The following is a 17,046-nucleotide window of genomic DNA, read 5'->3' on the forward strand; positions in this document are numbered from 1 at the left end:
AGGAGAGATGTGTTTTAATCTTTCTGAAACCTCTCTGTTTCTGCTTTGAGATGTGTGTCTCTCTGTTTCTCTGAATTTGGGTAATTATCTGCTCTCTCTGCTCACCGTCTTACCCCATTCCCTTCCTCCCTGTGTATTTGACATTGCTGGCTGCACACCCAGCATTTACACCTCTCCCAACCGAGTCTTCCTAACGGTATCCCAATTTTCCCTGTAGCAGTCCTTCAGCACTCCCGTTCCACTGGATGGCAGGGAGTGCTGATTTATCCCCCGTTGCAGGGTAAGGATGATTATTTAAGGATCAACCAGCCCTTGCCACTGCAGAGTGTCACGTAGTAATTGGTTAAATATTGTATCAGTGTATGAAGAATGGATCAAGACAAATGTGAGGACTTGTGGTAAGCGGATGTGCCAGATAATTAGTGGGACTTAGAACAGAGACATCATTTGGGTAAGAAGAAAATGTTGGCAAATAAAAGAGAAAAGTCAAGTTAGGACAGGATTGATGAAATATGAATGAATAGGCTACACTTTGTCTCAGAAAAAGAACGCAATTGCATTTTACAGACGGAAAGTTGTATAGATCTACAAATAACCCTCAAGAATGTGTTTAGGGAACCGATCTTAAGCCTCCTCTTCTCCCCAGCTACACAACTCAGGTTTGACTTGTCAGTTCACCTCATCCTGCCTAAACCATGCTATGATTAATAAAACTGAATGCCACAGGAATGAAAACTCAGAACCTGACGTCAAAATTCCCCTTGGCTTACCTAAATTCAGTGGCATGACTGTGATAATATTAGTTATCCACTTTTTTAAGCCATTCTTCAACATCCCCCCCTCCTAACAGCTCCCCTAAGAAAGCGTGTATTCTGAGCCGACATCTTCTGGAGAGGTGGCATCGCTTCAGAATGTAAGTAGTTCCTCCAAAGTGTCTTTTACCCAAAGCCTAAGGAGATACTAAAAGAATATTATTACATAGGGTTTTCCACCACCGATAATACATTTTAGATTAAAGCGTATATGTGTACTTTTTTCTTTATGTTACAAAATTTTTATTTGTAAAGAAAGGATGAGTTCTCTAAAGATACCTGCTTTTGTGCAAATTTGGAGCAAGAAGACTGAGACAAGTAAAGAGAGATGCATCCATTGAAACAGCGGAATGAGAGAAAGAAATCAGCTAGTTATTTTCACCTATGAAGAATTTATGAGTTTTCCAGCTAAGCAATAATATTATACGTGTGGTCCTTAGACACTGTGGAAAAAGGCAAAGTTACTTGAATTCAGCCTTGCAAAACAATAGCTCCTTGTCTATTGACAAATTATACTACAGGGATGCTGAACCGTTAAAGACATTTCTGGACACAGTCTGTCAAAACAAATTCCAACCACCCATGAAACCTGATAGTGACTGGGGTGTTTTTGTCAGAAGGAATACACAGGAGAAAATTGACAAAACTCCATTTTACAAAGTTTGTGACAAGCCAAGTCATGGATCCTTTAATACAGAAAAAGAAAATGGAGCATTATCCCCCAGAAGGTACCTTTGTTAATGTCAAAATCACCAATGCCTGGCAGAACAGGGCTACTAGAAAACCAAGGCGGGAAGAGGAAAAAATGCTATCATCTGGTCCTGAGATGAATGAGGACTCCCTGAAAGAAAACAACCGTGTACTAAACAAGAAATTGAAGACAGACTCCTTTGAGCATATGAGCAGCAAAAGAAAGAAACCATTGCAATTACAAGATCAAAAAAAGCATAGGAAAAGCACAGAAATTCGAAACGTGGACCTTCATGCAGGACTACTTCTGCTGAAAAGCCTAACTTAGATGAGACTGTTCTTTCAATCCAGGGTGTCTCTTCCAAAAGAAGTTTGGCATTTCCATCAGAACAGATACACAGCCATGATGGCCCATGACGGAATGGACCCCAGGTGCCCATGACACTCACCCAGAACAAGTATGGCCAGGCTCCCCCAGTTCGGGAAACACTTGTTACGTGGATGCACATTTACAGTCACTATTTGCAATTCCATCATTTGTTGATGCCTTCCTCATGCGGGGCGTCCCCTGGGAGAAAATCCCCTTTGACACTCTTACGATTCACTTGAGCCAGCGACTTGTTTTAAAGGACATTTTTAACATGCGGATCAAGGAAGAGTTGCTTGTAAATATTGAAAGTGCCGTTTCAGGGACATTCTCTGGCAGCTTGCAGAGTGACGCTCGTGAGTTTTTAGGTTACTGTTTAGATCAGCTGAAAGCCAACATGGAAAACTTAAACACCACTTTGAAGACTGAGCGAGAAACTGCGGATGAAAATTCCTCTCCACAGATGTATGCTGGTCATGCTGCCACCACAACGCCTGTTTGTCCTGTTGTTGCTAATTTTGAGTTTGAATTTCAGCGCTCCGTTATTTGCAAAGCCTGTGGACAGCTTGTTCTGAAGAGAGAACCAAGTAATTATCTCTCTGTCAACCTACCCCAAGAACCAAAACTGCTTCCTTTCTCCACTCAAAACTCTTTTGATCTTTAGAGAGGAGGAACCTGAGCGTGACTGTAAGAAGCGCATGTCGCAGGGCACAGCTTCAGCGGGCTTGCCGGGGTCCTCGGCGTTCATCGGAAGCGCTGTAGCTATAATGATGTTCGGTTGCGGTGGAAGATAACCAGCAGGTGGATATCCCCAGATGCCTAAGCTCGTCCTCTCGTTGCAGTGAGAGCACCAAACCACCTTTTCCTGTTGCCCGTAATGCACCAGGAGCCAAGGGGTGGAAGTGGTGGTGACATTTCTCTCTATTCTGACCCACTTGCAAAATACTTACCTCCTGCTCCTGCAAATGAGGGCCTTTTGGTATACGGCTTAGCACCCAGGGAAGAAAGCCTACGTAAGTGGGGACAAATGCCGCACGGAATAGAAGTTGAGACTGTCTCCTGTCGCTTTGACCTTGTTTATGGGCTGAAATGTGTCTCTTAGCAAAAAATTCATGTTTGAAGTCTTAACCCCAGTGCCTCAGAGCGTGACTGTATCTGGAGACAGGGTCTTCACAGGGGTCCGTAAGTTTAACTGAGGTCAGTGAGGTGGGCCTTAATCCAATATTACTGGCTCTTTGTAAGAAGAGCAAACTTGGACGCAGACACACACAAAGGAAAGACAAAGGAAGGACGCAGAGAGAGGACGGGTGGCCCCCTACAAGCCAAGGAGAGAGGCCTGGAACAGATCCTCCCCTCGTGGGCTCAGAAAGGTTCCACCCTTCTGTTGCCTTGACCACAGACTTGCAGCCTGCAGGCCGCGCAGCAGCGCGCTCTGTCCCCTAAGCCACCCAGCCTGCCCCCTCCATATGGCCTCCGAACGCCGGCAGGCGTGCGGCGGGGCCTGAGTCGGTTGGTCTGACATCAGAGGACATGCCTAGAATTGAGGGGGTCGGGGTGGCTGCTGCTGCCCAGCCTGGAGATGAAAAGTTAACGGAAGATGAGGTGAGACAGGTAAGGTTCAGTCTCCTGAGGAACAAGGACTGGACTCCCCTCAACAAGATAAAGACCATTTAGCTCCTAGAAACACGGGCAGGTGGCAAAGGGACCACAGGATGGGCCCCTGAAGAAAGAAGTTGATGAAATCCAAGCATGAGCTCACACCCACGAGAGGAAGGAGGACTCGGGCACCAAGCATAACTTTTCCCTTGACAACATCTCTCTCAGTTCATCCATCTCACCCAAATGTCACTTCATTCTTATCTCTTTCCCCGACTCTGACATCTGTGGTGGGTTTTTGTTTGTTTGTTTGTTTGGTGTTTAAGTTTTCATCTCCCAGTTGCAAGACATAAAGACGAGGTGGTAGTTGAACTCGGGGAAAGGAGGGACCCAGAAGGCTTTTCACTTCCCCATTTGGGAACAGGGTGAGCGTGTTTGGATTCAGATGAGGGACGGCTGTATGATCTCAGGGAGGAAGGTGTTGTTTCTGCCATCATTTGGAATTCAAAGTTTGGAAGAGGCCCATCTTCAGGGCTAGACTGTGGAAGGGAGTATGGGAGAGATTTAATCTAACACCCATTTTGATCCTCTTCCAGCATGCCTTGCGTTGCAAAGACAGGATAGCTAAAAACGTTATTTTCAAGGCTAGCTTTCATCCCAGGGTCCACACGCGGCCTTGGTTTTGCCGAGCAGACACGCACGTGTGAGACCTGGGAGTGAGACACCGTGCGGCGGGGAATGGCAGGGATGCACACATCCCATGGACAGACTGGGTCCAGGAACCACGATGCTCGGAAGGGCTGGAGCCCACCGTTCTGGCTTTTTTTTCTCCCACTCACCAAGTGAGAAAAATTGACCCCACTTTCTGTTGGAAAACCAAGCGAAGTGGGATGGGGGAAGAGAACGTTACAGTGAGAAATGTCTACTTGCACCTTTTTCTTTCCCAACTGTGTAGATGTATCAGGTGTTTTCTTCTGGGTTGCTAAATTTATTCATGTGACAGAACACGTTCCCAAATAAAACATACAGTCAATCCAGGGCATATCACTGATCCGGCACTATGGGGTTACGTTTTCTTCTGCGTGTTATCCCCAGTTTGTGAAAGTATTAACATTTTAAAAACGTGGATACCATAGTTCTTATTCACTAGAACAAAGCTTCCATGAGCAGTTTTGGCAACTTGGTTTAGGGCTACATCTCCAGTGTTCAAAAAGAGTCCTTGGTATACAAAAGGCATTAAATAAATATTTGCTGAACAAGTAAGCTAAGTCAGTCTTCAAAGGAAAGACCATATCCTCACACTGTCCTCAGATAAAGCCTCCTTGCAGAGCATTTCAGTATGAATTCCTGGGTGACTGTTCCAGGATAACCTATAAGCAAAAACATTCCCATGTTTTTTAATTTTTTTAATGGAGGTACTGAGCCCAGGACCTCGTGCACGCTAAGCACGTGCTCTACCCCTGAGCTGTAACCCCCCCACAACATTCCCATATTTCTACTGTGCGTGGGGTTCCTGTCTGTTGTGGGTTCTTCTCTGGTGTCTAACAAGATGTGACTTGTCAAGGAAGGCTTCCCCACATTCAGAACATTCATAATGTTTTCGTCCAGTGTGGGTTTTTCATGCAAACTGAGACTGAGTTTTCCACATTCATTACACTCATAAGCTCTCTCCCCACTGTGAATTTTTGATGAGTACGAAGGTCTGACTTCTGGAAGAAAGCTTTCCCGCATCTAGTACATTCATAGGGTTTTTTTTCCCAGTATGGATTTTTCTGTGTTGAATGAGATTTTTCTTCTGGACGAAGGTCCTGTCACAGAGATGGCAAGCATAAGCTCTCTCCCTGGCATGAATTTTGTCGTGATCAGTGGCGTTTGATTTCTGGGAAAAGGCCTTTTTGCATGTGCTACACTTATAGGGTTTCTCTCCTGTGTGTGTTCTCTGGTGTTTCACAAGATCTGACTTGTAAGGTTAAGTTTTGCACAGTCATTACAGCTGCAGGGTTTTTGTCCTGTGTGAATTTTTTTATGTTGACTGAAGGTTGAGCTCTGTTTAAACAACTTTCCACATTCATCCCATTCATAGGTTTTCTCTACACAATGAGAATTCTCGACACAAGTTTCATATGATTAATGCAAGATGACCTCCAGGAAAAGGCTGTCCCGCATGGTTTACATTCATAGGGTTTCTCTTCGGTGTGAGTTTTCTGTTGTTGAATGAGATTTGGCTTTTGCTTATAGACTTTTCCACATTCATCGCATTTATAGGATTTTCCTTCTGCATCGGTTTTGTGATGTTTAGTGAGCCTACACCTCCCCCGGAATTCTCTTCCACATTTATAACGTCCACAGGATTTCTCACCAGTCTGTGTCCTGGGTGACTCTGAAGGTACGATTTCAATGGGCATTACATAATTGTTTTGCTATAAACGTGGATGGATTATTGCCAAGTACTTTTCTCTATTAGAAGAGTTATTTTTTGCATAGCTTTTCACATCTAAACTACGTTTCCAATGTGTTACAAATGGGTCACATTCAAGAAGTCTGAGTCTGGAAGGACCACCATCTGTGCTCGGCAGAAACATTTCTTCACGTCTGTCACGTTCAATGCCTTTTTGCTCAGTCAGTGTTTCCTTGTTGATCGATGCAACTTCTGTCTTGTGACTCTGCTTTGCATCCTGGAATCTCCAAATCTGCTCTTGCATGCCCGTCTTTTTCCAAAACAGAATACAAAGAAATGTCCTGTATGACTCTTTCCACTCACATGATCAAAATGAAATGTCATAAAGAAGCTATTAAAGGGATTGTTTTGGTTTCAGGTCTAATGTCTGTGGGGGAACTGAACTTAATGTAACCTTGTTGAGGAACACTGATGGAATGGACTCAACCTCAGGCGATGCTGATCAAGAGTGATCAAAAACAGGACATCAGAGAAGCTCAGTCTAACAGCCAGCACAACTGGACGGCTGCTGGCTGCTTGTGGAAGGTAGGGCGCTGTGAAACACTGTGGGTTTGGTCTCAGATAAGGAGAGCTTAACACCCACCGTAGGGAGATGGTCATTGGCAGGTTCCCCACAACGTTGGCTTCTGGGTTGCTTTTTCCTAGATAATAAACTTAGCTAACTCTGTCTTTATGAACTGGCACGTCCCTTTGGGTCTCAGTATCTTGTTTCCTCAACCTGTCCGAATAGAAAAGAAATCCCAAGGTCAGGACTCTGAGGACTAAACTATGCCTGGTGAAATTGCAAGCGGAAAATTTACCTGTGTGGGTACAAGTGACTCTGAAACGTATAAAAATTAACTTTAGAAAAGAAAATAATAAGCAAAATGCCAAGGGATGGAAAAAAATAAGCGTATAGAATTGGCAGGAGAAGAATCATAGGTAAACAGACTTGTAATGTTACTCGAAATTATCACAAATCAGATTGGATTTCACCAAGCACCTCCGAGCCAAAGAGGTCGCTAAGACAGCTGTGGGGTGATCCTTAATGATCCCCTGTTGGCCTTTTCCCTTTATGTGGGTCCCTGTATCCCGAAGAGACAGTACATTTCCTAAAAACTCTATTCCTTTCGTGTCCCCACATACATGGTCTTAAAGCTTCAGGCCACCTCAACCCAACCAGGAAGACAACCACTGCTCTGACCTTCCCAGCAGCAGAATTTGGGATCAGACCTTTTAAAATTCCTTTTGCTATAGAGCACATGACTGAGACAACTTGTGAAACTTACATGACGTTTATAGATTAATACCAGCATTGCAGTCAGTGCTAAGCACCTGATGTTAATCACGGTACTAGGATCACGTAAGAGAATGTCCTCGTTTTAACGAAAACACACTCAAGTACAGGGGGATTTACAGCTGAGCACACAGGGACCAAGTGAGAGCCCACGGATACTGAGAAGGAGATGAGAAAAAGTTCAACTGTAAAGGAAAACTCAGATTAAAATTAAAGAACATTGCTGTGTGTGAGGCAGGAAGCCGATAAAAAGACGGGCAGGACCCCTAGGCAGGGCCGCTGCTCTCCTCTTAGCACCGTCTGGTTCCCTGGCCCAGAGGTTCTATCTCACTTTTTGCCTCTAAAGCGACTAACTTACACCTAGAATTCTATTGGTTCCCTGAGCTCACTTCTGATTGGTTATTTCCTTCACTCCAGATTGGTTATTACTCTCACTGCTGATTGGTCCACTTCCCTTTTGATTGGTCCATTTATAGTACTTCATTTGCATGGAGCTCACTGCTGACTGGGCTATTTCTACAAAGCTTGTTCCTGGTTGGTCAACTTCTGTTGTACTTTATTTGCATATGATGTTGCAAAGTGTAAAACTGGCAGCCTATAAAAGGCCTGTGTAAACTTGCAGGTGGGATTGAGAGCTTGGAGTATTAACTTTTTTAGGCCCGCTGGCGTAATAAACCTGAGGTTTCCAATTCTCTGAGTGGTGCTTGGTCTCTCGCCTGGATCCAGGTTGCTGAGCTGTAACACGGAGGTGTAACGTTTTTCTCTAAAATGTGGATAAAAACACCTGGAGGTTTCTTCCGTCCTTAAAAAATAGAAGGTTCCATGTGACTTTGGTCCACTCAGGCAAAATAACTTAGTAATTGAAAAAAAAAAAAAAAAAAAAAAAAAGCTTTGGGTTCCACGTGACCTGGGCACACACTCTCCTGGTTACGCACCTGGACTGCGGCCCCTCGGCGTTTCTGCTTCCTCCTCCCGCGGCGCCTCGACTCGTTCCAACCGACTCGATCACGTCTGGTGTGACGGCTTCCTCGCCGCCTGGTCACGGAAGGTACAGCACTGGATGTTGGCGCCTGTGAGTGTTGCGTGTGGCGTTTGTTGTGAGTGTGGGGTGTTGCGTGTCAACTTTTGGCGAAGGGTTGGTTGGGAGAGGCACAGCTTCTAGGAGTGTCCAAGGGCAGTCAATCCAAAGACGAAAAGAAATGTCTAATTTTTTTTTACCCCCGACGGATGAAGCTTTTCCAAAAATCAGGGCCAGGACCAAGGCAGAGGGAGAGGCACTCACAGATAGGAAGGAAGCCTCCATCCTCAGGGTCCTTATATAACCGGAGACCTAGGGCCCCTTCAATTTAGCACATGTGCATCTCACATGCCTCCAGTCCCAGTCCTGCCATGAACATATTCAAAGCAAAAAGCACCTAACAGCCAAAGCCGGTGAGCCTGGCACGGTGAGTGTCACACCATTTGGGCTTCAGGTTTATGAGTTGTCCTGCCGGGAATCCGTGCTCACCCACGGAGATCAGGTTGCTGTAGTTCTCCCAGATCACGTCCCTGTACAGGTGCCTCTGTCCAGGGCTCAGCTGCTGCCACTCCTGGGTGAAGTCCACCGTGACATCCTCAGAGGTCACTCTTCCCTGTAATGACAGGCTCCTAATCAGCAGAGAGCTGGCCCTGAGGCCTGGGATATAGAAACGTCTTTCCAGTGAACCAAGGTTGAATTGCATGTGTTATTCTCTGGGTGCTGTTGCCTGGTAGAAAATAAACTGCACCTGAAATATCTTGCCAGTGAGTCATAAGGCTCAGCGTTACTCATGCCTCCGCCATCTTTCTCTACCTTCCTGCAATCTGCTATCCAGTCCCATCAATTTTACTTCCTAAATCTCTCAGACCTATCCTGTCGTTTCCATCTTCCGCACCGTTCGTTGTTCCACGCTGCCATCTTTGACTTAGAATCAGGCATTTGCATCCCACCTCTTCCAGCTGCGGCTAAGCTGACCCCTTCCGGAGCCCCCTGCGCTGCAGGTGACAATGCAGTCTGGTGCAGCCACGGTGGAAAGCAGTATGGAGAGTCCTCAAAAGATTAAAAATAGACTTACCTTATGATCCAGCAATCCCACTCCTCGGCATCTATCCAGAGAAAACACTCTAACTTAAAAAGATACATGCACCACAATGTTCATGGCAGCACCATTTACAACAGTCAAGACGTGGAAGCAACCTACGTGTCGATCGACAAATGACTGGATAAAGTTGTGGTGTATTTATACAATGGGACACTACTGAGCCATAAAAAAGGAATAAAATAATGCCATTTGCAGCAGCATGGATGGACCTGGAGATTGTCATACTAAGTGAAATAAGCCAAAAAGAAAGAAAAATGCCATATGATATCACTTATATGTGAAATCTAAAAAGAAAAAATGACACGAATGAACTTATTTACAAAACAGACTCACTGACACAGAAGACAAACATGGTTACCAAAAGGGAAAGGAGGAGGGGAAGTAGAAACTAAGAGTTTGGGATTAGCAGATACAAACTACCATATATAAAATAAACAACCAGGGATAGCAGAGGGAACTATATTCAATACCTTGTAATAGCATACAATGAAAAAGGAGTATATATACATGTATAACTGAATCACTAGGCTGTACACCAGAGGTTAACACAACATTGCAAATCAACTGTACTTCAATAAATAAACAAACTGACCCCTTCGAATCTATTTTTCACAGCATGGAGACTGGACAGTATCAATCCCCCCCCACCCCAAATTTAGTGGCTTTCCTTGCTTTGGGGAAATAGAACCCCTCATTCACATGGATCCCAGTGTCTGACACCATCTGATGGATTCCCACCAATGTCTGGGTCACTCCATGCACCCCTCAGTCTCTCTGCTCCAGCCACAGTGGGCTTGTATCAGCATTTTATTACTGTCAGAGCTCTGGAAATCACACTTGTAAAACCAGATTTTTGCTAGCAACTAAAAATCTTTTTACGTCTTAGAGTTTGTATGTGTCCTCTTTAAATTTTTAAAATTTATTTTATTTTTAATTTTGGGGGGTAATTATGTATGTATGTATGTATTTTAATGGAGGGACTGGGGATTGAACCCAGGACTTCTAAGCATGCTTTCTGGCACTGAGCTAAACCCACCCCTCCTAAGTAAATTTTTAAATAAAATTTAAAAAGTAGATTGGGGTAATACATACATGGTACTGTTATGTCTGGAGTTTAGCAACAGATCAGGTGTGTGAGGGTGGTGGTCAAGAGATGCTGTCATTTTACTTGAAATGCTTTAGTTTTAATAGGAAAGGAAAAATCTGAGTGATACCTTTTAATAAAGGTATGGAAGGAAGGAAGGTAGAAGGAAAATATGCCAAAATGTTAGCAGAGGTTAATCCTGAGCAATGGGAACACGGGTGACATGCTTGTTTGGGAGGGTGATTTGGATTTTTTAAAAAAATCTTACCTGGAAATTGTTCATTTCCTGTTCGTTTTGAGCCAGGACAGTCTTGGGAAGGAAGATCTGAGGAAAAACAGCACCACAAGTGAGCCCTTAGGTAAACTCTGGGCGCTGGCTGGTAATGACTGGTTAATGCTGATTACGAGGGAAGCCACACAGGGGTGGGACTCTGTGTACCTTTCTCTCAATTTTATTGTATACCTAAAACTGCTCTAAAAACTCTTTTAGAAAATCAAAAGACCGTCCTACTCCCATTTTTGTAAAAATTCTTGAAAAAAAATCTTGGGTCAAAAAGGCAGTTAAGGGGGAAGGTCTAGCTCAGTGGCAGAGCGCGTGCCTAGCATGCACAAGGTCGGGGGTTCAATCCCCAGTGCCTCTGCTAAAAATAAGTAAATAAAAACCTAATTACCTCCCCCATCAAAAACTTTTTTAAATAAATAAAATTTTAAAAGGCAGTTAATTACTTAAATGAAGAATCATTCTAAAGCAAAATGCACATGGTATTTTTTAAGTGTTCAAGTACTGTTTCTCTGGAAACTACTGAAGAAGCCAACAAACAAAATGAGGTAGTAAACCAAGACGGAGGGTTCCAGAAAACGGGATTCAACGTGGGCGGCCAGGCAAGGGGAGGCCCCGGGACAAGCCCGGGCAGCAAGGAGTCCGCAGGGGCACGGAAGCCTCCGGGAGAGACGTCTCCAGGAAGACACCCCAGATTAATGGAATGAATACTGAAGAGAGCAAGGTGACTGCCTGGAGACAGATACGATGTTAATGTGTCACATCAGAGTTAAACTGAGAAAAAGGGAAATGGAAGTTCACCCGCACCTTTGAAACGCGCACGTGCCAACGCTATGAGGCGAGCAAGGATGGCCTCTGCAAGAGCACAGAGAGCTGAGGGTGGCCAGGGGCCAGCGGTGCTGGGGGTCTGAGGCCCCCGAAAGCATTTTGAACGTCCTGGGAGCACCACTCTCTAACGTGAAAACTTAAAACTCAAAGGTACAAATAAAAAAGACTTCCAAGAAGAAAAAAGGACAGCCTACCTCCAGTGGAATCTGGTGGAAAGTTTCCTGTTGGTTCCCACCGCCTCTGATCGCTTCTTCTCCTTGGGTGGATTGGCCATGAAAAGATGTATGAACTGAAAAGCGAAGTTAACCATCAGAATAAATTTAACCAGCCTGTACCCACCTCATCCCAATGTGTAATCCAGTCAGGAAACCACAGACAGCACTCGTATCCCGTCAGAAGCAGTGGGGCCCACCTATGCTAATCCTGTCCGACCTCTTCAACAACAATTTCCATAAAACCTAGTGAACTCTAAGAAGAATTACAGTTTCAGAAACCTTATTTTTTTTAATCTGGCCAATTTATTTCCAATGGAAATTTTTTAAATTATGTGCAAGTAAAAATCTTTCATCCTAAAAGAAATAATAAAGAAAAAATGTCAGTCTTTATCCAAATAACTGAACTCCCAATGAAATAGATTAAAACTAAAACAACAAGAAAAGTTTGTAAGAAGTTGTATTCTTTAATCTCTTCAACATTGGTTTTCAATGTTTTTTAAAAAGTCAGGAAACTGAAATATTTTAAACTATCAGAAGCTTTGATGTAAAAATAAAAGTCAAAAATGCCATTGTATGCTGGGGAGGCTGTGGAGAAGAGGGAACCCTCCTACGCTGCTGGTGGGAATGCAGTCTGGTGCAGCCACTGTGGAAAACAGTATGGAGATTCCTCAAAAGACTAGGAATAGACTTACTGTATGACCCAGGAATCCTGCTCCTGGCATATATGTGGCTAAAACTCTAACTTAAAAAGATACCTGCACCCCAATGTTCATAGCAGCACTATTTACAATAGCCAAGACATGGAAGCAACCTAAATGTCCATCAACAGATGACTGGATAAAGAACTTGTGATATATTTCTACAATGGAATACTATTCAGCCATAAAAAAGAATTTAAAAAGAATAAAATAATGCCATTTGCAGGAACATGGATGGACCTAGAGATGATCATACTAAGTCAGACGGAGAAAGGCAAATATATGATATCACTTATATGTGGAATATTAAAAAATGACACAAATGAACATATTTACAAAGCAGAAACAGACTCACAGACATAGAAAACAAACTTTTTTGTGGGGGAAGGTATAACTCAGTGGTAGAGCTCATGCTTAGCATGCATGAGGTCCTGGGTTCAGTCCCCAGTACCTCCATTATAAATAAATAAATTTAATTACCCCCCAAAAATGTTTAAACAAACAAACAAACTTATGGTTCCCAGAGGGGAAAGAGGGGAGGTAGGGATAAATTGGGAGTTTGGAATTGGCAGATACAAATTACTATATATAAAATAGATAAACAACAAGGTCCTATTGCATAGCACAGGGAACGATATTCAGTGGCTTTTGTAGTAACCTGTAATGAAAAAGAATATATATATGTATAATTTAATCACTATACTGTACACCAGAAACTAACACAATATTGTAAATCAACTATATTTCAATAAAATAAAATAAAATTTTAAAATGCCATTTTATCTTCATAAACTTCCTTTGCTTCTGGTTGCAAACTACCAGCAAAGTGAAAACGGTTTACTGGAATTGCTTCAGTCAGCCGACAACAGTGGTGTGAACTTGGGCTCACAGAGGAGGAAGTGCCCTTCAGGCCTGGGGCGGGGGGCGGGGGTGTGTTCTCCAACAGCAAGGGCTTCTCAGCTGTCCTGACACCCTCAAAATCTCAAAATGAGACCGACATGCCAGGGAGGCCCCACCCTCGTCTGGGTCTGGAATTTAAATACTTGTTACATAACCTCTGCCTGGACATAGCGACTTTCCGGAACGGAGTGTCGAACTGACTCCTGAAGGATCACACCAGACTCTGTGTGGTAGCCTGCAAGGCACTTGCTCTCCTCCCAAACTATATCCGGAAATGGATATTATTTAAATGACCTGACTAGAAAGGGGAGGGACGAATGGGGAAAACACAGAGGATTTTTAACGCAGTTGTCACAAACGTACTGCTCTGGTCGGGATGCGGATGATGGGGCAGGGTGTGCACGTGTGGGGGGGTATGGGGGAGCCATACCTTCCTCTCAGTTTTGCTGTGAACCTAAAACCTTTCTTAAAATAGTAGTCTTAAAGAAAAAAGGACGTCCCTGCACACACTCATAGACAGCCGCGCTTCTGATTTCTGTCAACGTGGCTTTGCTCTGCGTGTCCTTACACTTGGTGTGAATGGAGTTGTGCAGTACGTTCTCCATTACATCTGCCTGCTTTCGTTCAACGTAAAGGTTTGTGAGGTCTGTCCATATTGAAATATGTATTAGAAATTTGTTCTTTGAGTTACTAAGTCCTATACGTATTGCATAAGTATAGCAAATCTGTTTATCCATTCTCCTCTTGACAATTGAGTTATTTCCAGTATTTGATTATTATATATAAAGCAACATAAACATGCTTAAGCAAAAAAAAAAAAAAAAAAGACCTGATTCTACCAGTCAGCCCCTATTGAGGGGAGAGGGAGTAAAATCAAAGAAAATCTTTCCATCATTCTCCGCCCCCCAACAGTGGTAAAGGCAAGAATTTGTATGAGAAAGTTGCTTTAATCATCCTGCAAAACTGTTAGGACGTGGGATTGAAGTTAGTGTTAGCGGAGAGAATTTCTTAAGATGAATGGTTTTGTTACTGACCCTCCATGAGCCTCCTAACTCTTCCTTGCACTGTTTATTCTCCAAATGGGTGCCCTTTTAAGCATAAAGCAGACAGTAAACTCTTCAGTGGCTCAACGTTTTCCCTTTCTGTTAGAATAGATCTCAAAGTCCTACAAAGGGCTGCCTCCCTCACCACCCTACCCTCACCTCACTTAGCATCCCCTCTGTCACCAGCGTCACAGCAGACAGTTTGTCTTCTGGTCCCCGGATATTTCCTTTCCTACCTGTGGGCTCTTTCTAATATTCATGTTTTCCTTTCAGTGCCTTAGTGTAATATTTTAAATTTCTTCATTTGGACCATGTGTATTCCCTTTTTTTTAGATGTCTTTTAAAAAAAAATTTTTATTGAAGTGTGGTTGATTTACAATGTTAGCTTCAGGTATACAGCAAAGCGATTCAGTTTTACACATACATACATATATATTTTCTTTTCATATTCTTTTCCATTATGTTATTACAAGAAATTGGATATGATTCCCTGTGCTATACAGTAAGTTCTTGTTTTTTAATCTATTTTGTGTATAGTAATGTGTCTCTGTTAACCCCAACCCTTAATTTAGCCCTCCCCACCCTCTCCCCTTTGGTGACCATAGTTTGTTTTTCTATGTCCATGAGTCTCTCTGCTTTTGGTTTGTAAGTAGAATCTGTCTTTTTTTTAGATTCCACATATAAGTAATATCATATATTTGTCTTTCTCTGACTTATTTTACTTAGTATGATAATCTCCAGGTCCATCCATGTTGTTGCAAATGGCATTATTTCATTTTTTATGGCTGAGTAATATTCCATTATATATTGTCTATATACCACATCCATTTTTTTTATTATTATTGAAGCATAGTCAGTTATAATGTGTCAATCTCGTGTGCAGCACAATGTCCCAGTCATGCATATACATACATATATTCATTTTCATTAAAGGTTATTATAAGACATTGAATATAGTTCCCTATGCTATATAGAAGAAATTTGTTTTTATCTATTTTTATATGTAGTAGTTAATATTTGCAAATCTTAAGCTCCCAGATTCATCCCTTCCCTCCCCCTTTCCCCAGTAACCATGATTGTTTACTATGTTTGTGAGTCTGTTTCTCTTTTGTAGATGAGCTCATAGTGTCCTTTTTTTCTTTCTTTGGATTCCACATATGTGTAATATCATATGGTATTTTTCTTTCTCTTTCGGGCTTACTTCACTTAGAATGACAATCTCCAGGTCCATCCATGTTGCTGCAAATGGCATTGTTTTATTCTTTTTTATGGCTGAGTAGTATTCCATTGTGTGTGTGTATATATGTGTGTGTGTGTGTATGTGTGTGTGTATGTATATATATATATATTCCACATCTTCTTTATCTGTTGATGGACATTTGGGTTATTTCCATGTCTTAGCTATTGTAAACAGTGCTGCTGTGAACATTGGGGTGCATGTATCTTTTCAAATTATTTTTTCCTCTGTATATATGCCCAGGAGTAGGATTGCTGGATCATAGGATAAGTCTATTTTCAGTTTTTTAAGGAACCTCCATACTGTCCTCCCTAGTGGTTGCACCAATTTGCATTCCTATCAACAGTGTAGGAAGGCCATGTATATTCTCATAAAATTTATCCTTATAGTCTTGGTTCTGTTGTGATTAAGACACAGGTTTACATTATACTTTCTAACCTATTAATGCCATCAAATAAATAGGTACCAGTGTTTGAGGTGCACATTCATTAAATTGGAAAGATGCTGTTCATGCATTGTTGAATGAAATGGTTCATAAAGTGCTTTCTAGATCCACACTGTCCAATAAGATAGCCCACTAGCCACATGTGGCTATATAAATTTAAATTAAAAATGAATTGGGGGAGGGTAATAGCTCAGTGGTAGAGTGCATGCTTAGCATGCACAAGGTCCTTGGTTCAATCCCCAGTACCTCCGTTTAAAAGTTTTAAGAAAAATAAGTACAATAAAAAAATTGAATTAAAAATCCAGTTTCTGTCACACTAGCCACATTTCTAGTGTCCAGTAGTCCACTGCGACTTCTTATGGCTACTGTATTGGAAGCACCCCTATAGAACACTTCCATCAGCACAATTTCTGTTGGACACTCATCATGTGATTCCTTGTTGTGTTGTGATTCCTACTCATCTTGTGTGAAACATACAGGACTTGGGCTATTGTAAGTAGTTCAGAATGGAGTCACAGTGGCCAATGTGAACTTCTGTTAGTTGTTTTGAAACATCCGGTGTAGACTGTGAATGTCTTAGAGTGATAAACTAAGTGTTACTTTAGGTAAGAAATTTGTTTGGCAATTTACAAGGAAAGACCACGGACACAGAAGGAGCAACCAACGGAGACACGATTCCCCTGGGGCATAACTGTTACACCCACTGCAGACTTCCTGGCAACCTGGGGATAAGGTGGACTTATTCCAAAAGCGAACTTTCAATTGCAGATCAGGGGGCAAGAGCTTTTAAAGCGGAGCTTTGGGGGTGTGCAGGCAGAGGAAGGAGGCTACGTGCAGAACAGCACGATGAGCTCTGACAGTCTTCCTGAAATTGGTCATGTGGTGGTCTGATCAGCGCCATCTTGATTGTTGTAAGTAGTTAATCTTCACCTCCAGGGTCTGTTCCAATTTCCTTGAAGATAGTTCTTGAAATTGTTTAAGATGAAGCTTATTTCAT

At 42.6% G+C, this 17,046-nt stretch overlaps 1 protein-coding gene across 1 annotated transcript; it reads left to right on the forward strand.

The window, feature by feature from the left end:
• Positions 1-1,072: 1,072 nt before the first annotated feature.
• USP29 (ubiquitin specific peptidase 29) lies at positions 1,073-2,813 on the forward strand. Its single transcript, XM_031459270.2, is given in 9 exon segments — positions 1,073-1,134; positions 1,136-1,492; positions 1,534-1,607; positions 1,610-1,752; positions 1,755-1,938; positions 1,941-2,526; positions 2,528-2,556; positions 2,559-2,648; positions 2,651-2,813. Coding segments are annotated over 9 exon segments (1,656 nt in total). The 3' UTR covers positions 2,782-2,813.
• The last annotated feature ends 14,233 nt before the right edge of the window (positions 2,814-17,046 follow it).

The sequence above is a fragment of the Camelus dromedarius genome, chromosome 9 (assembly GCF_036321535.1).
Source record: "Camelus dromedarius isolate mCamDro1 chromosome 9, mCamDro1.pat, whole genome shotgun sequence".
Taxonomy (NCBI): domain Eukaryota; kingdom Metazoa; phylum Chordata; class Mammalia; order Artiodactyla; family Camelidae; genus Camelus; species Camelus dromedarius.